The sequence below is a fragment of the Podarcis melisellensis genome (assembly GCF_964234715.1).
Source record: "Podarcis melisellensis genome assembly, chromosome: 3".
NCBI lineage: Eukaryota > Metazoa > Chordata > Lepidosauria > Squamata > Lacertidae > Podarcis > Podarcis melisellensis.
In genome coordinates this window covers 38,300,683-38,325,555 of record NC_138530.1, presented here as the reverse complement: position 1 = coordinate 38,325,555, position 24,873 = coordinate 38,300,683, and the positions used below count along the sequence as shown (strand labels likewise).

Below are 24,873 nucleotides of genomic sequence, written 5' to 3'. Positions count from 1 at the left end.
CATGATCCTATGCCTTCCCCCCTCACTTTGATAATTGATATGTTCATCCATGGACTTGGCATTAGGATGAACACTGCTAAGAAAACTAATCTTTTAGTTTTGCATCTGTTCCATCCCCTCTTAAGGTTTCGGCTGCTAGTTTAGTGCCGTGTGAATGAATAGTGGGTTGCTCAGCCTGAAATAGACCCAGTATTTTAGTCTTGTGTGTGTCGTGAACTAGGTAGGGAGAAAAGCCATAAATCCGGCTGGCACTCCTCCAAGAATAATTATTGGTCAAATTCAGTGTCAATCATGGCCACAAACAGCTCTGCCTTGGTATTTTACTTTTAATTGGTAGAAGTGGTGGTATTTTAGCACATAGAACGTTTTGTCCTGCGTTTTGGCTTCAACCACACTCTAAATTGGGACCAGCTGCAATGCTGTAAGTCTTGCATTGGCCTCTAGGCTGAATAAGAGAAGGACAGATGTCTCCGAAATATAGATGAAAGGGAGCAGATGGCAACTGAAAATAGCTCAGTGGGAAGCTGTGCCTTTGTAAAAATGGATGAGTGCTGTGTCTATATGAGGCAGGTCTCTTGCCGCCAAAGTTTCTGTGCACCAGACATTCAGAATAATTTTGTGCTATATTGCATGCACACAAAAGTCCTCCAATCATACTCTTGTGGGCTGAGAGTGAACCAACTTCACAGTTGTGTTGGAAGTAAAAGAGCAGAATGCATGTATCACTCCACTCGTGCAAGACCAAGTATCTCATACTCTGCAAACTATAGAATTTTGCAAGAGTGTACCTGCTTCACCATGATTGCTACACGTTCTGATTGCAATGATAATGAGTAAGATAATAGGTGGCTTTGAACCACAAGATGGTACAAATAACTCTTCGCTGCCAACATGGTGGCTGTAGTAAATCCGGATTCAGAGAATGAGAATTGCCCAAGCTGCTTTGTTCTACCTGAAATGATTACTATGAATTACCTGTGGGTGGAATTCAACTAATGAGTACCATCAACAGAAGCCCACACAAAGACTTCCACTTGCACAATGGGGCTTCACCCCTCCTCCCCCTGCCTACGGAATTGACTCTGGGGGGTGGGAGACCCCACCTCCTCGAACATGGCAGGGGCAATCATTCCATATGACAAACTAAAATGGCCAACAGAAGATTGAATTATTCTGCAATGGCACTATATTTCACATGGTCTAAATGCTTGCTTGGGATCCATGGAACTTGCAGATATGCCTTATAAATAAAAGGAAAAAAGGATAATAAATTGTTGGAGGCTTAGGCTTCACTTGCATACCCACATTCCTTGAAGTAAGCCCCATTGAATGAGTAAACATGGGTAGGATTATGCTGTTGGGCTGGAGACAGACAATAGGATTTTTGAGAGTCAAAATCTGTTTGCTAGAAGGACCACTGTGTTGTTTACTATCTTCCCACTTTGGTTTCTGGCAAACAGGTTAGGCATTTTTTTTGGTATTGTTTCAAAAGCCTGCAAAATCCATTTGACCAGAAGCAATAATTGAACTCAACCACACAAAAAAACCCCTGTGTGAGCACTATGGGGAGTAATGCCTCTCTTAGCTCACCTTCTGCAACGCTCTTAAAATGTTTACAAACTTAGTTTGATTTATTACTGTTAATGTGTGACTCATGGCTATTTATGTGTGATTCATCACTGTTTGGCCATTATTCCATCATCCCTTCAGAGGAGCAGCCAAAGAGCAACCACAGTCACTCTAAATTTGCTTGTCAGTGGTCATGCAGTTCCTTATGTTTTCTTTATAGCTTTTTAAAGAGCTGTTGACATGCAAGGGTTAAGATGTAGCTGCAGGTTAGAAGCTGGTGCACTGTCTTCCTTTCTGGGAGGTAGTAGCACTGGAAAAGCCAGCCTGATACAGTGAAAGTGAATAAAGTGTTGGGCTTGGATTGGAAGGCCTAAGTTCATATCTCATTCCCCACGTAGCTCAAAGGGGGCCTTTGGTGGCCTTAGCTGACACAGCCGAACCTTGTTGTGAGGATAAAATGAGAGATCTCATTGGAGGAAGGGCAGGGCAAATAAAGCAAAACTGCCTCCACTATCTGGGATTAGCACCTCCCTGCACACTGCGCCACCACTGGATTGATTAAATGCTTGCTTTTGCCAGTATGTTTGTTACTGAAAGACCTACACTGGCTCCCAGCACGTTTCTGAGCACAATTTAAAGTGTTGGTGCTGACCTTTAAAGCCCTAAACGGCCTCGGTCCAGTATACCTGAAGTTGCATCTCCACCCCCATTGTTCTGCCCGGACATTGAGGTCCCTCACTGCGAGAAGTGAGGTTACAGGGAAGCAGGCAGAAGGCCTTCTCGGTAGTGGCACCTGCCCTGTGGAACTCCCTCCCATCAGATGTCAAAGAGATATACAACTCCCAGACATTTAGAAGACATCTGAAGGCAGTCCTGTTTAGGGAAGTTTTTCCTGTCTGACATTTTAATGCATTTTTAATCTTTGTTGGAAGCCGCCCAGAGTGGCTGGGGAAACCCAGCCAGATGGGCAGGGTGCAAATAATAAATTATTATTATTATTATTATTATTATTATTATTATTATTATTATTATTTGATAATTGGATGCAGGACTGCACCGGTGAGATAATATTGGGGTACTTAAGCGAACTGCCATTTTGCTGGTCATGCTGGGGCAAGCTTGTTCCTTTTTTTCCCTTTCTTTTTTTGCAAAGTGTTACTTTGTAAGTCACAGCTAAAAGTTATTTCTCTCTTGGCACGTTACCTCCTACCTCTACAAATTCAGGAATCAACCCTTGCTGCTACTAAAACCTACCTAAACTGACTCAGTCCATCTCTTGCAAACAGGTACACATGAGCAGTGGAATGCATGCACCATTCACAGCAGGGCACCTTCATCACGGCTGTTTAACAAAAGTGCTCTGGGTGACTATCATTCTACATGGCCATGATTTAAAGGGCCAAGTTCATAGCACTCTTTGCAGCTGAGATAGGGGGGGGGGTCAATGCACAGAGGAGCTGCTTGCTTTTCATGTTATTAACATTCCTCAAAGTTTCCCACAATCAGGATACTTTATTGTGAAGAATACTTCATTATTATTTTATTGCTGCTTCCTATATAGAATCTCCATGGGGATAGGAAATCTTACTTTCCTGCCATTGTGTCATTTCCCAATTTTGCCCATAGGGAGTATTTCTCTTCCATTCTTGTGCTAACCTCCCCCTCCATCATTGTTTGCTCATTGTCTTGCTGTTCTAAGGAGGGTTTATGCATCTCATTCACCAATGTACCTTGACCACTCTTTCCAAGCTGAAACTCTTTGACTTGGCTTGCCTAGCGATTTAATCCATCGATTGTGACTTGTAGCAAGTACTTCAACAAGCTGGCTGCCAATTCACTTCCTGGCTAAGTTCAAGGTACTGATACTGGTGTATAAAGACATATACAGCTTGGGACCAGGATACCTGAAAAAGTGTCTTTTATATACCCAATTAATCACTGCACTCTGCATTGCAGCTGGTTATTCCTGCCTAAGAAGAAACATTGTGCAGCGGCGTAGCAACCCCTGCGGGCGCCTGGGGCAGACCAAAGTTGTTGAGCTTTTTATGGGAAATCAAAATTGTTGAGAAAGCTCCCCTGCTGCCCAGAAACAAAACTCCTGACGCACAGCAGGGAACATAAGACAGACCCCTGTGCCGTCCTATAGACCGCCCCTGCCCATGGCTACCTATGCTACTGCATTGTGAGTGCAGAATAACTTTCCCATGTGACCAACCTCATGGCCTCACTTTGCCTCAAAGAGCATCTTTTGCTGCAATTGGAAGCTCTGTGAACTAGGGGCAAGTCCCCAACTTGGGTCCCCATCAAGTTCCTTCCTCTCCTCCACCCTTGGGACAAAAGGGGTCTTGTTTGCTTTTATTCTTTGATTAGCACACAACCATCAGAGCCTGAGACTGACCCTGGGAAAATGTCCTTAAGCTGAGCCAAGGGAGCCTTACAACTTCCATTTGCAAACTTAATTCACTGCTCTGGGGGAGATGGAAATGTTACTGCCACTCCACTCCTTGAAATGCAGGCGAGTAGCTTTCCTTCTTGGACAACTTTTTGGGTGAGTTCCCACCCCTGTTATAGAGCTTTGTAGGTCAAAATGAACACCCTAAACTATGTCCAGAAGGCAGTCTGGAGCTAGTGCAAATCCTAAAGCTGCAGTCCATATTGTTTTATTTAAATAGCAATGTTTTTCACCATCCAAATAGTAGCGGAGTTCTAAGAGCCATATTGAAAAAAATGAAACTTCATACAGTTGCTAGCCAGCCTTTGCCCCATCTCTCTTCTCTCTCTCACAAGCATTCTCTTTCTTCCTAGTTTCTCTTCCTCTTCACCTCAACAAAGTTCCTTATTCCTCCTGCCTCCTTTCAAAGCCTCTTGTTGTATTTCCTTTCCCTTTGATTAAGATCAGTATTTGCTGCTGCCTTCCATCTGCAAACAATATGATTACATTCTCACCACCACCTATTCATATTATGTTTCCTTTGAATTGCAATGAATGGGATGAAATGACAATGTAATTTATGTAATTTTGCCAGAGAGATGTAGGGTTTAGTGGAAGCTGAACTGCAAGAGGATGGAGATAGCATTGCATGCAGTCAATACAGGGTGGGATGGAAAATGATGCCTTCAGACATCCCTTGTCCTCCACCACTGTCCTCTTAGCTTTCAGCCCACAGTTCTTTGGAACATCAAATGCCACAGTTCTTCCATACTGAGCCTTCCTTGCTGGAACTTTGCTAGGAAAAGGTGGGTGTGATCCAAGACATTTAACAGTTCCATGAAGGAATTCGGTCATTTTTCCTCACCAGTAATTCCAAAAGCTCCAGTTAAATGTCTACATGCTACGTAACTATTAAAAACGCAGGTGTACTCCTGGAGGGGGAAAATATTGCAACTCTACAGCAACTCCCTCTTTCCTTTTTTTTTAAAATTTCTTTTATTGGAAAAAAAAGATTCACATTACACATCACACATCAAATACATATATACATACAATTAAAAAGTAGGAAAAAAAGAGATTACAAAAAAAAGAACAATCAAGAGAAGAGAAAAGGAAAAAAAGAAAGAACGATAAAAGACAGACTTCCGTTCAACTTGGTCTAGGATTACATAACCATTATATGGTCTTTGCAGTAGAACTTACATTAGTATTATACATCGAAGGTGTTAATTATCATCTGCTGTTGTATTAATAATTCCCATATTGTTCTCAACATAAATTAAAAATTTCTTCCATTCATCTTTAAGTTTCGTTGTGTTATTTTGCCTTATTTTCTGTGTTAATCTCGCTAACTCCATATATTGATATAGTTTCACTTGCCACTCTCCAATCATAGGCATATCAGGGGATTTCCATTTTTGTGCAATTAAGATCCTCGCTGCGGCTAACGCATATTGAAGAAAGGTTTGATCTGATTTTTTTATTTCCTCGCCAATCATGCCTAGAAGAAACAGCTCGGGTATTTTGGGGAAGTTGTACTTCAGGATTTTTTTCAATTCGTCATAAATCTTTCCCCCAAAATCCTTCACTGCATCACAGGTCCACCAGATGTGGAAGAAGGTCCCAGTCTTATCTTTACATCTCCAGCAGTTATTGTCAACAGTTTTATACATCTTTCTTAGCTTTGCTGGGGTCAGGTACCAGCGGTACATCATTTTCTCTAGATTTTCTCGGAGGGTTGCACACGCTGTGAATTTCATACCTTTCCTCCAGAGTGTCTGCCATTTATTGTAATCGATATTATATCCAAGGTCTCTATCCCAACTCCCTCTTTCCAAGCACTTGACTGTCAGACAGATGGGAGGGAGAACAAAGTCTTGAACTGCTTTTGAATTCTGTACATTCCACCTTTTGGGCATCTCCGGTGTGGAGTGTAATTTAAAACAAAAACAAAAAAACACGCCGGTAAGATCATGATGCACTGTGCCAGTTATTCCTGAAATAATTCCTGAAATAAACACCTTGTTTATGAATACATACTCTTTATCATGGTGAACATGATTTCTCCTTTCAAAATTTACTAATCCAGCTCATCAGAGTGGATTAAAGAAGGAATGAAAATGAAATCTCTTCTCAAAATATCGTTGACCATCTTCAGCAATTTGGAGGAGTAGGAGGATAGTTAGTTAAAATCATCCCTTTTGACATTGTCTTTCCAGCCTGATGATATTGGTTATAACAGGGGCAGCCAATGTGGTGCCCTCCAGCTGTTGTTGGAGTCCAATGCCCAACTGCTTCTGCAAGGATACCAGTTGTCAGGGATGATGGGAGTTGTAGACTAACATCTGGAGGGCACCACATTGGCTTACCCCAGTGGTTTAACATGCTTTTTTTTACCATTTTCACGACACTGCAAAACATATTTTTAACGCACTTCTCAGTGCCTTGGAGCCAAGCAGTGGTTTGACAACACACAGCAAGTCTGTCTTAACTTTTCAACACAGCAAGACATAGACTCCCTATTTCTCCCTGGAGTTGAAAGAGGGTGTTTTGTGTGTTCGAATTACAGCAGTAGGCTTGGACTGTATCTATGACGTACTTAAATTAGAATCAAATTCTCCCCAAGGAAAGCAGTATCTGTGTTCAGAATGAACTTTGAACTTCTTTTTCCTTGAGCAAAATATTTTTGCAGTATTTTGGAATATTTTGGCAGGAATTGGGGCGATTCAGGCCAAGGAAGGGGGAACTTAGGTCAGGGTGGTTGGTGAAATGGAATTGGGAGGAGTCATGGCTTCTTCTGTATAATCGTTTTAATAAAACGTTTATAGCCAGGTTCTAAGCACATTTTTGCTTGAGAATTTAAGACACATTGATTTCAGTGTAGTTCGTGTCTAGATTGTGTGTGTTTAGGATTGCAGCTTTAATTTGCAAAGTGCTGTGCCTGCTTAACACATTTAAGACATGTGTCTCCCTTCCTCAAATAATTTTGGGAACTGTAGTTTGCTAAGGGTGCTAGCTCTGTGGGGGGGGGGACTACTGTTCCCAAGATTATCTGGGGGTAGCAATGTGCTTTAAGTGTATAGTGTATGTGTGCAGCCTTTGTTTAAAAAGAGAAAGAGTTTACTAAAGCTCTGCCATGGGTTTATGGAAGGAATGGAACCACACTGGCTCTCAGATGGAACAGGGATGTCTGTATGTCTGAAGCCTTTCCCTAATGTGGGAGGGAGGACAAAGCTTTTTTTTCTGTCAAGGCCTGTATTCCTTTGGGGGCTGCATGCTGGTGGAACTGGTAGCAGGTGGGGCCAGAGCCAAAAATGGGCAACACTGCCCCTTTTCTCTTTTTCTGTTCTCTCCACCCTCCCAGCAAGCTGCCTTGCATTTCAGTTTCCAGCTTTCCCCTTATCCTCCCTCTTGGTTCCCCCACCCACCCACATGACATTTAGCCAGGGGCCTCATATCACCCTTAGACTGCAAGTTCCTAACCCCTGCCCAAAACACCCCTTCCCCTTTGCGGTCGCATTACTCAGATACTTTGAGATCTTTTTAAAAAAACCCAGCATGCCAATGGAAAGGGAAGCAATTGATAAAAGAAGAAGTGAAAAAGTGAACAGTTTTTGTATTTCTTCTGCCAGCTCCTAAATGTCAGCAAAAATAAAAAAGTGGCAAAAAGATAAAAAAGAGAGGCATTGATAAATTTCATTAGAAAGCTTACTTTGTAGTTTCAGGGCTGTTGGTCCTCCTCTGGCCAGCCATAGTTCTAATGCAACCTCTTTTGCACCCTCTCTAAAGTTCTGAAGTGTTGTTGAGGGCAGTCACCATACAAGGGGACGGGGCATAGCTCATGGGTAGAACACATGAGATTTGCATGCAGAAAGCTTCAGATTTAACCCCTGGCTTCCTCAATTTTAAAGAAGAATGTCTGTTAGCACAGCTGCTACCTGGAAAGCCAGGTTGGGGAGACACCGACTAACTCTAGTGGCCAGATTTAGTATAGCTTAGTCAACCCAGAATAGCTACTTCCACCTTTACCTGTTAGCATACTTACATTCACCAGCAGTGCTTGGAATCCCATACACACCAATTCCATCCATTTTACAAGCTGGTTAAAGAGTGCCTAATCTGCAATAAGCAAGCTTGATCTGCATTAAGTAAGCTTGAGTGACTATCCTTACGTTCAGTCTCATGGTGATTCCTCTTGGCAACTCAGTAGAAAAGATGTTGTGTAACACCCAGCCTTATCGCTGTTTTCACTAGGTGGCCTTCTTAGAAAGGGGCCCTTGCTGATGGCAAACTGCTAATCAGCAGGTGGTTTGGCTTAGATACCGCACATGCACGTGTGTTTGACTCATTCCTGGACCACTGATAGTCTACTGGAACTCTTTATCACATGAGCGTTAAAGGATTTATAGAACTGGTGGACTAGCCTGTGCTCTAAGTAAGTCTCTTTTCAACGTTACCTTAAGATTTGTAAGGGGCAAGGGCACGTATGCCTAAACCTGCCTATTCTTTCTAGCTGAAGGATCTGGAACTTGAAGTGTCGATTTGGCCAACTGGTCTGTTTCCATAATGCTGAAAAGAAGCAGGACTGGGGACTTGGCTGCAGCTTCTGCTGGGTGGAGGCCCCAGGGTTTGCTTGGATGCTGAGAAGGTATCATTACTGATGTAATTAATTACAGCCACTGAGCTGCTCTGTGCAGATATTCCCTGTGATGGATGTCCGTGTATATATATATGCTAGAGGCTCGGGAGAAAGGCACAAACAGCCCATTAGTCTTGTGGATATTGGCAACACATTGGCTGGTGCACTTCCAAGGGAGTCTGGCATTTTGCTGCGATGGGGCCCTTTGGAGGATCTGCAGGGCGGAATCCTAACTGGGTTTTTGCTTTGAATGCTGCCTTGGGGGTGGGGAGTGTATAACTGAGAGTTTGGCTTTGCTGTCCTTTAGAGGAGCGTAATCTCCAGCGAGCCTTAGGTTTACAACATTATTATAGAGAAATAAATTTAGATTCCTAAAAGATCAACCTAGCAAGGGCAGCATCCTCAATTAGTGTTTATAAATGGGCCTGGAGGTAATTAGTCATGCAAAGTAGCCCAGTTCTGCCATCAAAAGATATAACCTAATGGGGGCAGCAGGTGTGATAATTATATTTTATCTAGTGCCATCACTGTGTGTACATAACCCAAAGAGGCAAATGTTTTCCCTATCGAGTTTGCAATGTAAATTCATTTCTTTTTTAAAATTAAGATAGGTCCTAACTATTCCACATTTTCTTGTACAGTGCAGGTTTTGACATGAATATATTTAATCCTGGATAGTGTAGCAATACTCCATCCTGGATTTTATTTCCAAGACTTGATCCTTATTGCCCTTTTGTTCATTCTCTTGTGGCTGGTGTCAAAGCCAGGCTGGATCCAGCAAATGCAGTGCTATTGAATGAAAACTGGGGCTTCGTAGCACTTGTATTCTTGCCTTTAGCTCCTTGTATTGCAATCTCAATATCTATGGGGGCAGGAGGGTAAGGGTGGAAGATGAGCACAACAGTGCTTATTAAAGACACCTACAATTTGACCCAATTTCACCACCTTTTCTGGTGAACAATGACAAACAGAAGGAAACTTCCTCCATACTCCTTTGGGGTGGTGGGAAAAGCTCAAGGCACATCCGAACCTTTGGGGAACTTGCACCACAGCTTTTCAACAAGGCCAGATGGCAACTGTGAGATAAGACAGTGGTTAGGTGAATCCGGATGCATTTTGAACTGGAGCAGTCATCATCAGGGGAGTATGAGAAACAAATGTTGATACAGCCATTTGGTAGAGTGATGAATGCTTATGTCTCTTTGAACCTTGAGCACGGGGAAACTAAGGAAGTTTGTGTACACAGACCAAGTCTGATTTTCATGAAATGTGGGAGAGTGGGCAGCCTTCAGTGTGAAATAGAAAAATATATACGTTTGTTTACAAACTACAGTGCAGCTGGAGTAAAGTACTTCCAGTCCATCCCTTTTTCACTCCTACTGTGTTTATTCTAAGGAACTGGGGGATGTTATACTCCAATCTTGTGGTCCTCTGCTTGCACAGGGACATCAAAGGAGGAAGATGTGCCTGACCTCTGGAGCAGAGAAAAGCTTATCAGCTTAAAAACAGGGGGAAGGAAGGAAGGGGGAAGAGATTTCGGCATCCTTTTGAACTCCAAACAAAGCATTTGCCATTCAGAATGTGTAAAAAAAATCTGGGTATTGTGTAGGCACGTAAAGGAGGGCTGAATAGCAGAAATAATTGACTCAAGTTAAATATCTGCTTGATCTGCTCTGAGCTGACAATGAAATAAGAGAGCAGTCGCTGTGTTTGTGCATGGTACTGGGTCCCCCCAAAATGCGGCCTCCCTGTTAGAAGGTTAACTGCAGAATTAGCCTTAACAGCACAATCCTAGGCATGTCTGCTCAGATGTAAGTCTCATTGGTCTCATGTGCGCTTACTACCAGGTAAGTGTGCATGGGATTGCAGCCTAAAGCTGTGAGACCAGGTATAATGTTGTTGTGTGGATATACTGAGCCCTGAACAACTTTGGCCCAGGATACCTAAAGGACCACCTGAGCCCTTATATCACAGTTTGATCTTCGGAAGGAGCACTGCTAGTTGTCCTTTGTTGGGCATTTAGCATCACTGGTCCTACCCAAGCTGTGGAACACTCTTCCAGCAGAGATTTGGCAGGCATCCTTGTTTTGGACTTCCAGGCATCTCTGAAAGGCTTTTTATGCCAACAGGCCTATGTAGTTGCATAAAGCACATCATTTAGCCAAATCCTGTAATGATAATCCTGTACTGGTTTTAATGGTGTTTTATGTTTTATCAATGTGCACTGCCTTGATAGGATAATAGTGGTATAAGACCACTTTAATAAGTAAATAAGATAAAATAAAACTATACTATACTACACGAATCAAATCCTTCTTAGGTTTACCGGGTACCTGCAGTTTTCTGGCAGTAATTCCTGTTTAGTGTTTTTCAGTCACTACATTCACAGGAGCTGCCACAGGTTTGTTGACTTCGGGGAAAGGAGAAGACAATAACTTCCTTTTGGGGTGTAACAAAGACTGCCACAAAGCAAATTCTAACTCTCAGAATGCAGAATAAAATTTAGAATTTATCTGCTGTGCACAATTACAGGGTTTTGTGGGTTTTCTTTAGAAAGCACGTCCATGGAAACTGGCCACAGCAAACGGATATAGTTCATATTGCCATTCTGATTCTTTTTACCACATCCCTAAATTCATTCCAAAGAAAGCAGTGTTGTGTTGATTTGGAGGCGATGTCAGAACAAGGGCAAAAATTGAAAGGAAGCAATGTTGAAACAAGGAAAATATTACTTAGGCACTCTTTTCTTACCAGCAATGCTGCAGTGAACAAGTACCGTGTTTTTTGCTCTATAAGACTCACTTTTTCCCTCCTAAAAAGTAAGGGGAAATGTGTGTGCGTCTTATGGAGCGAATGCAGGCTGAGCAGCTATCACAGAAGCCAGAACAGCAAGAGGGATCGCTACTTTCACTGCGCAGCGATCCCTCTTGCTATTCTGGCTTCTGAGATTCAGAATATTTTTTCCCTTGTTTTCCTCCTCCCAAAACTAGGTGTGTCTTGTGGTCTGGTGCGTCTTATAGAGCGAAAAATACGGTAAGTCATTGAGCACAGATCAGTATAGGAAAAAGCTCACCTGCTCTCAGTACCCTCTGTTTATATCCCTCTAACTCCTCTGGCGCCTTCCCTTGCTTGGAGCAGTCATCCCCCCCTTGCTACCCATGTTTTAACTCAATACTACTCATGTATCCAGTGCTTTCGCCTTTGTGGAATTCTAGATGTGTCCTTGCTGAGCTTTTTTTCAGCCAGAACTCACTTCTGGCACCTCTCAGGTGGGCGCCATTGCCATTATAAGCACACAAGGGAGGCATTCATTGTGAGTTCCAGCACCTCTTTTTCTAGAAATACTCTGTAATAGGGTAAACACACAGCTGAAATCCCACTGGGAATCGGGTGGGGGAGGGGGTTTGGAGCAGAAAAATTGGTGGTGGGGAAAGAATTAATTCTGTAGAGACGCATACAAAAGTTTCTCTGCTTAAAATTGCCTTACCCCCAAGCCACTTTCCTTTCCTGAAGGTTTGCCTTCAGGGATTTGTTATTCATGTTAGTATATGCATATTTAGACCCTTCTTTAGCTTCCAAAAGAATATTAAAATACTGTGATACATCAAACATTAAAAGCTTCCCTAAACAGGGCTGCCTTCAGATGTCTTCTAAAAGTCTGGTAGTTGTTGTTCTCTTTGACATCTGGTGGGACCGGGCGTTCCACAGGGCGGGTGCCACTACCGAGAAGGCCCTCTGCCTGGTTCCCTGTAACTTGGTAGCACGCACACACCCTACCACCACCACACAAAAGTTGTGCCTATCAGTGGCTATTAGATTGCCAGGTGTTGGGGACAAATGCCAGGAGGAGTTTGTCACTGTCAAACCCCACTTCTGCTGAGCTTCCCTGGGATTGTGTTTTCTGCCTTTCCTCTTTTATTTCCTAGTCAGGAGAGAACCTGGACAGCTTTGTGGCACTTTGAAAAATATCCAGGTGATAACATTACATAGTCAGTTCTAGGAAAGATATATGGACTGTCCTTCAGAAAGGAAAATGCCCTATTTTATTTTTTGATAGTCTATTTTCCTAAAGGCCATTACCTTTGAAGCGCCCCATTACACTTTGCTGCGACAGTTCTGTGAACATTTGTAATGTCCTCCGCATGTACCAGCAATTGGCTCTAGGCTAACCGCTGCAGAATTGTGCAAGAAAGCTGACCTGAACTATGTTTGCTGACTGACCATTCCAAGAGGCTTGCTTGTTGTTATAGACCTTATCAAATTACTTGGTTATCATGTAGGAGTGCCCAAACATTTTAGGTTGCCCTAACTTACTTTGCCCTGGTCATGTTCCCCAAGCTGGTGCTCTCCATATGCTCTGGACTACAATTCCCCCCACCATGCTGGCCACAGCAGATTGGAGTCTGTAGTGCAAGACATCAAGGGCAGCAGGCTGGGGAAGACTGCATTAGTCGGTGATGGCTGAATTACTCTTGTGGTAGGAAGTTTCTACCATCAGGGCACCTTCCCACCCACTCCATCCCTAGTTGTTCAGCACTGCCTCATTTCTCAGAAACAAAACACAGCTTTCTTTGGAAAGGATTTGGAGGCATGTGGCGAAAGCAACCAAGAAGACCACGATGAGCCATGTCCGTTGTGGCTTTTTTCCCATGCACATCCTTTCCAAAGGGTTCTGGATTTATGCCCACAGAACTGTGTCCCTAGCATGGATGACGGATTCATTTTCTATTTTCCAGTCCATGAGTTAAATTCCCATTCATAGCTTTGTGGGCACCTGCAAAAGTAAAAGAGGTAATCTGAGTAAGATATGTGCAATGAAACTTTCCTGAGACTTTGCTGGACTTTGCTGTGTCTGAACAACACACACCCTGTAGTAGGGAATTGAAATTCAAGTAAGGCTTTTAACAAAGTGCCCCATAATATTGCAGAGAAGCTGGTAAAATGTAAGCCAGATGAGTGGTGAAGACAGAATCAGGATTCAATTTGACCTTAACAAAACTAACAAACCTGGGCCAAAACTAACAAAATGATAGTTTAGACTATGTTCTGCACATAGTCAGGAATAACCAGCTGCACAAATGTAAGTTGGGGGACACCTGGATTGCCCATAGTACCTGTGAAAATGATATAGGGTCTTAGTGAACCACAAGCTGAATGTGAGTCAACAGTGTGATGTAGCAGCAGAAAAACCTAATGCTGTTCTAGGCTGCATCAACAGAAATCAAGTGTCCAAATCAAGGGAAGTAATAGTACCTCTCTACTCTGTTCAGACCCCACGTGGAATACTGTGTCCAGTTCTAGGCACCACAATTTAAGAAGGATGTTGACAAGCTGGAGAGTGTTCAGAAGAGGGCGACCAAGATGATCAAGGGGCTGGAAACCAAGCCTTATGAGGAATGGTTGAGGGAATTGGTTATGTTTAGCCTGGAAAAGAGGAGACTGAGAGGAGATATGATAGCCATCTTCAAATATCTAAAGGGCTGTCATATGGAAGATGAAGAAAGCTTGCTTTCTCCTGCTCTGGAGGGTAGACCCAATTCAACGGCTTCAAATTACAAGGAAGGAGATTCTGGCTAAACATGAGGAAGAACTTTCTGACAGAGTTGTTTAACAGTGAGGGGAATGGACTCCCTTGGGAGGTGGTGGACTCTGCTTCACTGGAGATTGGGTGGCCATCTGTCATGAATGCGTTCAACTAAAGCACCACTCTGCATTGCAGGGGGTTGGACTAGATGGCCCTTGGTGTCCCTTCCGACTCTACAGTTCTCTGATTCTATGAAATGCAACTCCTGCCCTTCCTGATATGAAGAGAGCATAGGGGAGTTGGGTGTTAGTGACAAACGCAGACTAGCTCAACCCAGCAGATACTGCAGATCTATTTAGCATTCCTGACAGAGACAAGCATCCTCCATTCCCACCATAATCCCAGAGTTGGCAGCCGCAGCTGCTCCTACCCATTATGTGTTTACTTAAGCCGTGACTCAAGCGACGGACCAGATGTAGTGCCAGACACTGATCTGACCGCAAGTCAGATCCAGCCCATGATTCTGACATGGTCTTTGCCCCATGTCAGTCTCAAAAACAGTGGAAAGCAAAACACATATCCACTCCTTTCAAATACACGGCTCCCAGCACAGGACTAGGCTCAGCAAACTTGAGACACGGTAAGTGCCAGTTTCCATTCCATCTGGCTTAAATTCTCTCTTGTTTCCAAGGCAGGAGAGCTGTGCTTCTCCTCGCTCTTGGACTTGTATCTGGAGCCTCTTTCGGTGGTGGAAGCAGGGACTGTGTTGGAGAGAGAGAGAGAGAGAGAGAGAGAGAGAGAGAGAGAGAGAGAGAGAGAGAGAGAGGAAGAGGAGAAGCTTTGTTGGTAGTAGCACCCTGGTGAGGGTCATGGAGTGTTGTGTTCACAGGTTGGCCAGGTTGCCGTGAGGGCAGATTGATCCCCAGCTGAAGTATCGAGTAGCAAATAATCTTAAGAGGACTCCGGAACACAAAGACAAATTTCAAACTGTATGGCGCATGCTTGTTTCCAGTACATTAGAAAGGACAGTGTTGCCTTTTCACCCATGTCTCACTTTAGGACAATCTGCTAAGAGAAGAGAGTAGAAGACACCTAACTAGTGTAATCGGTTCTAAACTATGTGCAAACTTTATTTTGACTTTATATTTACATTGTATGAGCGTGGAATGTTTCTCGGAGGGTGGGGGTATATGGGGATTGTTCGTTATACAGTAGTACCTCGGGTTACAGACGCTTCAGGTTACAAACTCTGCTAGCCCAGAAATAGTACCTTGGACCAAGAACTTTGGTTGAGAATGAGAACAGGAATTGTGTGGCAGCAGCAGAGGGAGGCCCCATTAGCTAAAGTGGTACCTCAGGTTAAGAACAGTTTCAGGTTAAGAACGGACCTCCAGAACAAATTACGGTAAGTTCCTAACCTGAGGTACCACTCTATATATATTTGTATAGAAACTTAAAAGAAAGGTATAGGCTGAAGCCATGTTCAGGAAAGAATATAGATGAGAGATAGTTCGTAAGATACAGAGTGGCCTACAAGTAGCAAAGGGCTCTACACAGTGCACCCCAACTGTCTGGGGCTGCTTTTGCATGCAAAAGTATAGCCTGACCCATCACAGATCCAGCTGAAATTTCCTGGCAGTAATGAACATGGCAGCACATTTCTCAGCTGCTGCACTGATTGGACTTGTCACAGGGATGCTGGATGTCTGGAGGACTTGGTTCTCACAACGTGGTTTTCCATGCCAGTTCATAGACAGAAACACACGTGCCAAGCCTTGTCTTGTCCTGTAATGCTAACACTCAGATGTAAAATACTTGAGTCTTTTTTTAAAAAAATCATTGTGAGCATTTAGCAGAAAAGAGAAGAGAAAAATCTCTGTGTACCCTTTTACTTTTCCCTGAAATGCAATGCTGTTTCAAACCTCTCTTTGAAACCACCATGGTTAGAAATGTATTTTGAAATGAAAGTTGTGACGCTCTGGATCATAGTGGCAATCTCTGCCTTTTACAGAAGTGCCTGAGGGCTTGGGTGTGATTCATGGTATGTGTGTTGCTTGCACCTGGCTAAAAGCATGAAGAAAAAATCCTGCAGCTTCCTGGTGTTTTTGCATGATGCCCTTTAGGATTATGGGCCTTCAAAGCATTTTGCAATTCTGAGACCAGGGCATTTCTTCCGCTTGAAATTGAAGTCCAGCTTCAGCCCCAAATTTGGCACCAGTGGGGTGATATCCTACTATGGTATATCTCTGCACTGCAGTGGGGTGTGTGTCACCTGTGGGAATGGTTCTGTTTTGGATTTGTGTGATTTGTACCATCCTTTATCCTTATGGTTCCTTATTGATTGTTACTTGCCCTTTTTGTGTGTAATAATGTAGTTAAAACATTACAGATAGTTATAAAAAAATATTGTGGGCTTTGTGGAGAGAAAGAGAATGTAAGAGAGAAAGAGAGTGTAACAAAGAACCTGGAACGATAATTCATATGTGGTGGGGTTGCAAGGAAATAAAGAAGTTTTGGGGAATGATACATGAGGAACTTAAGAAAATGCTAAAAAAAAACCTTGATAAAAAATCCCAAAGCTTATCTATAAGGGTTGGTGGGCAAAGACATACCATACATGAAAAAACCAGTCTTTTTATATGCAACAACAGCTGCCAGGGTAGTGATTGCCACTAAATGGAAATCTCAGGACACACCAACAAAAGAAGAGTGGATTTGTAAAATTAACTTCAATTATAAGATATCAATCAAATCAAAAGTTAAGAATGGAGTGGAAGTATTTTGAAGATTATATGTCAAAATAATGTTCTAAAAATGACATGCTAAGAGGCTTAGAATAAAAAATGTAAGAAATAACAAAAACCAATAAAGAAAGAAGGAAAAATCTGAATTTAACAAAAATAATTTATTATAGAATGCAAGGGGGAAAAGGTAGAAAGAAATATAAAGAAGTTGAATTGCTGTGGAGGGAAGTAGAGGATGGGTGGTGGGTTTTATAATTAAGTGTATAATTATGCAGCTGTTGTAATTTAGCTATTATATTTTATGTGAGGGAATCATTGGGAATTTTGGTTATTATGTATATATGTTAAGTTTCAATAAAGATCTTTGGGGGGGAGAGAAGTACGTCTTTGTAACCAGTGGTGTCATGGGCACTAGCCAATAAGTACCTGTGGCACGTGCACAACTGAACTTACTGTATTCCAAACTGCAGCTGCTTTTTGCAGATAAATTGCATTTTCCCATCAACATAAGTGCTACAGTGGGGAGGAAATCTGGATTACCCAAACAATGTAACAGCTCTATGTTCATGGTGCAATAAAACAATAGTCTTGAAATACCTAGTGGTATAACAGGCCATTATTGCAAGCCTTGGGGAGAAAAGACCAAGGGGAAACTCTGGTCTGTCTCCTCTGAGTCCAAGAAAGGCTCGGAAAGTATTGCAGCAGAAGGAATGGAGAAGTGATTATGTGCCCTTTGTCAAATGGGGCCATATAAATGTGATAAGAATGAGATGGATAAAGACTGTAAATCAATTTGTACACTAATTATGCTGTAAAAGGTATTTATTTATTGTGCATGCTTTAGCAGAATCACAGAGATTCAGTGTATGTGCAGTGCAGACAAGTAAGAGAGTTTGGGGGGGAAATCTCAGGACCTGGCATAAATAGATGTCAAACAGCTTTTAAATATAACCAGCTAAGCTCCATTCTTATGCAGCTGGAATTTGCATATTTGCTGTAGCCAGTACTTAAGTCACCACAGGAGCTGTGGTTTTGACCTCTTCATTTCATGTATGAAAGATGCTAAGCTTTAGTGGGAAAGCGAGAAATGTTGTGAAGACAGGAATCTGTCTCTTCAATCTGCGTAAAAAGAACAAGTTGGCCAACCACGCGGAAGACTTTTTGTTTTAACGATTTCACGATATGTTGTTCAGACTGTACCCAGTTAAAGTTTCTTGAAGTATTAAGTGATACGGAAGTGCTTTAAAATAAATAAATGTCTCATTCACACAGGAGCAAAATCCCAATTCAAAGAGATGATGTTTGGGTAGCACCTTCCCATTAAAAGTTATTTCATTTTGTAGCGTCTAACCTGAATATCACTTTCTCCGTGTCATGATATAAGGCAGATTATAAGTCCCCCCCCCCACCGCCCCAAAAAAATGCATAAATTTTTTTCCAGGGGGAACTCAAGTTTGATGGGAAATTGCTGTATCTTGTTAGGAGCAGGGAGCAAACACTTTAAATTATCCCCGAGTGATGCTCTTCCTTTGCATCCTATTATGCTTGTGTATGAAAGGCTTTGGAAGGAGGGTGTGATGTGCCCAGGCTGTGGATGCCATGCAGTTATGGGCAATAATGGGAGAGGGCAAAGGGCTCACAAGTTCAGACTTACATGTGGATCAGACTGAAACCACTGTATGTGCTCTCTATCCAAGAAATATTGCATATTGCTATGATTGTGCCTGTGTAGCAACATGGTCTTGTTTGCTTTCCTAGTCCTTTATCACATCAGATGTTGGTTTCTCTTCACTTTGTCCCCCAACTTCTACTTGTTGTCTTTTGATCGCTTGAATACGTAAGATCTTTTATGTTGGCTGCTCTACCTCTGGCCTTTTCCACTGTTGTTTCTGCTTACTCATATTTCCATCGCTGTATTTGTGTGTAGATTTCTGGACAGTATTCATCTGCATGTTTCCATTAATGATTCAGTTCTCAGCCTTTGGTAAATAGAACATTGTGTGTGGAAGGTGGGATTGCTAGGAGTGAAGTGGGGAATATATAATTATGGCAAATCAGTAACAGCCCAGTAGTAACCTGTTGTGTGCAACTTCTGAAAGGGCACAAGGATTACATCCAGGTCTTGTAATGAGATGGAGTGTGTGTGTGTGTGTGTGTGTGTGTGTGTGTGTGTGTGTGTGTGTTAAAACGGATGGATCCACAACAAATCCCTGCTGAGAGCACTTCCCCAGTATTCAAAGGCAAGATTTCCTTTTTAAAATGCCACTGCTAAATGTGTTTTTGCATGTATTTTCTAGAGAGGTCAACAAGCGCACTGTGTATTAAATTTCCTATTTGTGTTCCTGAGGACTAGAATCTTTTTTTTAAAAAAAGAGACAAATTTGTCTGTAAGCCAGCACGTTCTATTCTAGAAATCCACATGCATCCTTGTTCTGTTCAGCTGCTTCAGTGCTGGTGTCTAGAACCACCAGTGTTTCTAGATCCTTTCAGTTTCTTTGGATTCTATGAACAATTTCATTGGACTCAATTTTTCTGGCTTCTCATTAACTGTTTTTTCAAAAAATCTATTACTTTTATTTGAGCATAACTAACAACCAAATATATTCAATGAAGCTCCACGGTCTTGTCAATATATGGTGCAAGATGTATAATATATTCATAGTAATCTAATGCAGCAAAATTAATCAGTAACTAACCTTTTTCTTTTCTTTCGACCCTCCAGGGGGCCAGCTGTGAAGTGAAGCAGTGAGAATTTGCTACACACAAGAAACACCTGCGAAGTGCCAAAATGACAGGCAACAGCCCTCAGGACAGGTATGGTTGGGGCGCAATGGTACAGAAAGGGAACTGCCTGTGTATATGGGCAAATGCAAACACACACACACAAACATGTTTATTTCGCACCAGGCCCACCACTAACACACAACACACAGCTGCTGGAGTCCTACTACCTTATCAGGGATCACTGCTGACAGCTACTTTAGACAACCTTTAAAAATAACGTTTTTGGTGGTCCAATTTGTGCCCATGCAACTTAGTCTGGGAGTCGCTGTGATTTTAATGCCCTACAATACCCCGGATTGATGCTATCTCAGGGGCATTGTGGGTAATTTTAAAGCTGTAGACTTCCAGACTCAGCTGCCTGCTCATCAGAGCATGGCTGCTGCCTACTATGGTCACTAGGTAAGTCTGCTACTTACCTAGCAGACTTACCTAGTGACCATGGTAGACCGAGCACTTAGGGCACTTTAACAAAGACACCCCACTAAAGCCTGGAGCCAGCTTTGCTAGCACTGTACGAAGCAGCCCCTTCTTTTCCTACGCCTTGATTTTGATGTCACATGACACATTTCCCCCCTTATGGAAATAGGAAGCTGCCTTTATATAGATTCAAGCCAAGGAGCCATCTATCTCAGTACTTTAAACACTGACTGGCAGCAGTTCCCCAGAGTTTCAGGCAAGAGTCTTTCTCAGCCCCAGTTGGACCTGAATTGAACCCAGGACCTTTTGTCTGACTTACTGCATGGGAAACGTAGTGTGAGTGTTTTGGATGACTGGATTTATGTTCCGATGACTGCACTGATGTCTCTTAAGAGACTTCCTTGTTCCGAGGCAGTAGCAACAACAAACAGAATCAATTGGCAGTGGAAAGGCTGTGGCAGTCCCTTTTAAAAAATGAGCTCTGTCTCTTTGCCTGCTTCTGAATCTCTTTATTCCTAGCTTTGTTCACCACAAACTTCTCACTTTCTGACATAAGAAGCAGGCAACATGCTTAGCGCTGAGGGCTCCTGGCACGAGCTTAGGATGAGCCACAGAAAGAAATTCCAGAGCTTGAACAAAGCCTCTGTGCTCTTTCTTCCTAAATGGAAGCCATGGCAATGCTGCTTGCCAGGAGACCATGCATAAAATAAATCACATTTTTACACCATTGCCCTTGCTATACGTACCTTGCCTCATTTTAGCCACCACTCAAAACCTCCTTTGCCACAAATCTGGTACTTTATCCTATGTTGAACATGTGAGTATTGTTGTATGAATGATCCTAAGAGACTGGGCAAGTATTCTCCCACTTAACGCTTCTGTGACTGTCGTAAAAGATAGCAAAGAAGGATTCCCCCCCCCCCCTGTGTTTCCATGCTTGGTGCCTGAGTGCTTTGGAAGATCACATATTTACTCAATTAAAAAAAATAAAAATTGGCTGAGCACACTTACTCATTCATTAGCCCAGGCAAACACATGCTTAAATTTATCTTGCCGAAATCAACAGGACTCTTAACCATAGCTGCATCGCACACTCATTTGTTTGTTTATAGCTACAGATGGTCCATCCCAAGTCTCGAGATGAGAATTATTTGTATACGAGATGGATCCATGTCCCCAACAAGCTCACGTATTAAATTTGAAGGGCGTGGAGGAAATGAAATGAGAATAGTACTGAAGTTACCGCCCAGAGTCTGGCGAGAACTAGCAGAGCAAAGGATCTTGAAAGGATTTAGATAGAACCTTCCCTGGCCTTGTGCCCTCTGGATGTTTTGGACTCGACTCCCATGATCCCTGACCCTTGGCCATGGTGGCCAGGACTGATGGGAGTTGTAGTCCCAGCATCTGGAGGCTGGGAAAGGCTGATTTATATTGTACTCAAGAGATTCTAATAAGAATCTACAAGTTGCCCCTTACTGGCTCTGGGGCTATATATAGCCTGAAGGGCATGTTTATAAAAACGGTTGCTCGATTTCCCACCACTGCAGCCTCGATCCCAACATATAAACATCTTGTTGAAAGATGAAGGTCTTTCAGTAGGCTCTCAAAATCAACAGAGATGGCACCTTTTTAACATGCAAGTAGAGGGGATTCCGGGGGGTAGGTGCTGCAACCCTCAAAACCCTAGATTGTGTGGAATGGACCTCCTGATGTGATGTAAACTGCAGCAGGCACTCAACTGCAGAGTGCAACTGTTTTGTGTTGGCGTCAACCCAGATCAGCCTATTGGTCAGCCTATTGGTTACTAGCATTCCAGCACGGGATAGTGGGATTCTCCAGGTGAGGAAGGAGCAAGATGTGACTGCCCTGCTGGTTGCTGCAACAGTATAGCTTACTCTCTAGCTCAATCAGTACTTAATCTCAAGGTCTTGGGTTCGAGCCCTACGTTGGGCAAAAGGGATTTGGACTGAAATGACCCTCATGGTGCCTTTCAATTCTACAGTTCTATGATTATTTATTTATTTGTTTGATTGTTTATTTTCTGCCCCAAAGGTAGCGTTTTATTTATTTAGTTGAAAATTAATTTTATTTTCTTTACTCCAAGGGTTCTCAGCCTCCCCCTTTTATCTTTGCAACATCCCTGTGAGGTGGGTTAGACTGAGAAATGGTGGGCTTCGTGGCTGAGTCACCATTTGAATCCTGGTCCAACAATCTCTTAGTTGTTGCACCGCACTGGCTCTCTGGCATGTTTAGCACCTTTTGCACTTGCACTGTTTCTAACGTTTATTTAATCCTCAAGCGATATGCAACATTTTGAATGGCAATATAGAAATGTCTTAAATGGCTAAGGCTGTCCCTTGTCCAGGAGCTCCCACTTAGTCCCCGTTGGTTGTTCTTGTTTCTTGCAGGTATAAGGCTGTCTGGCTGATCTTTTTCATTCTTGGCCTTGGGACGCTTTTGCCGTGGAATTTTTTCATGACTGCTACGGGGGTAAGTTCAAGGGAGGTGGGAGCCACTTGTGTATATATCGTTGATGTGTTTGGTACTAGACGCCTTCAAAAGGGCTGGCCTAGATCAGGGATTCCCAAGTTGTGTGTCAGGGTACCCGAGTGTGATGCTAGAGGGACTGAAATGCACCTTGAGGAATCAGGTTGTTTCTTGGATGCATCCACCACAGCACATTGCTCCACAAGACCAGATTAAGAGGCATGGTGGCTCTGTGTTAGTCCGTGTCCAAGACACTATAGTCATGTTTACTTCAGTGGGACTTCATTACAGCCACTTCCTGTGGCTTGCACCCATACATAGGAGGGGTCTTTTGATGAGGATTGCTTGATGAATATGAGCAGCGATAAGGGCAACTCTTCTGCCCAAACCTCTTCTATCCCAGGGGTAGCACCCAAGGCGAGCCAGCCTGGACCTTCCCATTGGAAAGGTGTTTTATCTTTCCAAGATGAATCTCCTCAAGGCATTTATGAGGATCCATCCTCCCCCCAAAAAACACGCAAAACAGCTCTTTGTTTTGCTGTCATAAACATGGCTTAGCATGATTTAGAGTTGATTCTTTTAACAGGTGACAGAAAGTCCTGCTCAGTGAAGAACTTAGCAATTACTTAGCAGGGAAGCTTCTTTTCTTCACGCTCTCCTCTGTCCACTCTCTGCAGTACTTTACTAGCCGCCTGAATGAGGATACTTACAACAATGTGTCCTCCATTGATCTCCATATGAACATGAATGACACAGAGACTGAGAAACCTCCTGCCACACACTTGCAGTCCATATTCAACAATGTGATGACACTCTGCGCCATGTTGCCTCTACTCATCTTTACCTGCCTCAACTCCTTCATCCACCAAAGGTGAGATCTTTGTAGCTTTCTTCCTCAAAGGAAGTCCCATGCTTCCTGCTTCGTCCCTCTTCTCCTTTTGGCCCAACAGTTGCATCAAGGGCAAGACAGCCTTGACATTTCCAATGGAAAGGAGACTCTTTTTGATAGAGTTATAATTATGGTGGATCATGTCCTTTTTGCATCTTTGTTGGGCTTTTTAGTTTTCGACAATGCTTTGTTAATCATGTAATATGGCTTATTCTGTAACTGTGATGCTCTATTAATGTCATGGTTATTTATTGTTTGTAAGCACTTTTGGGATTCATTTGAATGCATATCAAACAACCGGTCAATTTTCTCTTGCTCCCTCTGTCAATGTCAACTTGTTAGGATCCCACAGCAAGTTCGGATCCTATGCAGCCTGGTGGCTATCCTGTTGGTCTTCCTGATAACAGCCATTGTAGTCAAGATCTCCATGGCTCCTTTGTCGTTCTTCACTATCACCATGGTCAAGATAGTCTTCATCAATTGTAAGTGTGGGTCACTTGTAGACTGGCCTTGATATTGACAGAATGGAATATAGACATTTCTCACATGCAACCCTTCACCAATGGGGAGAGAGAGAGAGCGAGCTTGTCTGAATGCAGGAAAGCAAATCCTGATTGCCTTTGGAGGAATGGGAATGTCAGAATTCACAGCCATGACTCTCATAGCAGAAGATATTGTAAATGATTGGGTAAATGATTATTTATTTATTTATTTACAAAATTTTATAAAATAGACAGACAGACAGAGGTACTTGGTGTTGAAGTGAGAATGTAGCTTCTATCTCTGTAAAACCTGCATATGGAAACTTAAGGCCTTCTAGGTGTTGTTGGACTTACGGCTTCCATCAGTGGAGGCTGTAGAAGGAGTAGTCCTTCCCCAGCAAGGCTGAGTGTGGCATGTTTACTCTTGAGAGTGCATATTCAGGCTGCCTCCTGCTCCTCAGCACTGGGTGGTGTCACAAGATCTGCTCTGCACCAGACCTCTCCGCCACTCACCTCTCTGCCTTTTCTCCCTATAGCCTTTGGTGCCATTCTCCAGGGCAGCCTCTTTGGACTGGCAGGACTCCTGCCTGCCAGTTACACAGCGCCTATTATGAGCGGGCAGGGCCTTGCAGGGACATTTGCAGCTCTGGCCATGATCTGCGCTCTCGCCAGTGAGTATTGCTACACAACCACCCATCTCCTTTCAGCATAACAGCCTGGACTACTTGGGAGTATGAAATCTCAGATCAGAAGAAGCCCTTAGTGTACGTTCTTGAAAAGGCCTTCTCTCCACTGGGGTCTAGCTTCTGTGGTCCATAATCTTCATATCCCTTCTCAGTCACAAACTGCAAGGCTTATCCTTCGCAAATGCCTGTGAAGGACAAACCTTGAGGTTTTGGTATCTTCA

General features: G+C 43.0%; 2 protein-coding genes and 1 long non-coding RNA gene across 5 annotated transcripts in view; 2 read left to right on the top strand and 1 right to left on the bottom strand.

Annotated features, from left to right (window-relative positions):
* The window catches only part of LOC309366804 (uncharacterized protein), a 177,256-nt gene that overhangs the window by 100,327 nt on the left and 52,056 nt on the right, over positions 1 to 24,873 (top strand). The window lies entirely within an intron of this gene.
* The window catches only part of SLC29A1 (solute carrier family 29 member 1 (Augustine blood group)), an 88,990-nt gene that overhangs the window by 50,807 nt on the left and 13,310 nt on the right, over positions 1 to 24,873 (top strand). For 2 of the 3 annotated variants that reach the window (XM_081905671.1, XM_081905670.1), the window contains exons 2-6: positions 19,630 to 19,721; positions 22,517 to 22,598; positions 23,273 to 23,466; positions 23,827 to 23,966; positions 24,503 to 24,637. In XM_081905671.1, the coding sequence (XP_081761797.1) occupies positions 19,696 to 19,721; positions 22,517 to 22,598; positions 23,273 to 23,466; positions 23,827 to 23,966; positions 24,503 to 24,637 (577 nt within the window). In that variant the 5' untranslated portion in view covers positions 19,630 to 19,695. Of the gene's footprint in view, positions 1 to 8,513; positions 8,649 to 19,629; positions 19,722 to 22,516; positions 22,599 to 23,272; positions 23,467 to 23,826; positions 23,967 to 24,502; positions 24,638 to 24,873 lie in introns of those variants that run through there. The other variant, XM_081905672.1, reaches the window with a different exon arrangement.
* Positions 4,214 to 8,430, bottom strand: LOC309366831. The gene is made up of 2 exons (XR_014166888.1): positions 8,046 to 8,430; positions 4,214 to 4,796 (listed from the first exon to the last, which is right to left on the bottom strand). It is a non-coding gene; the product is annotated as an uncharacterized lncRNA (long non-coding RNA).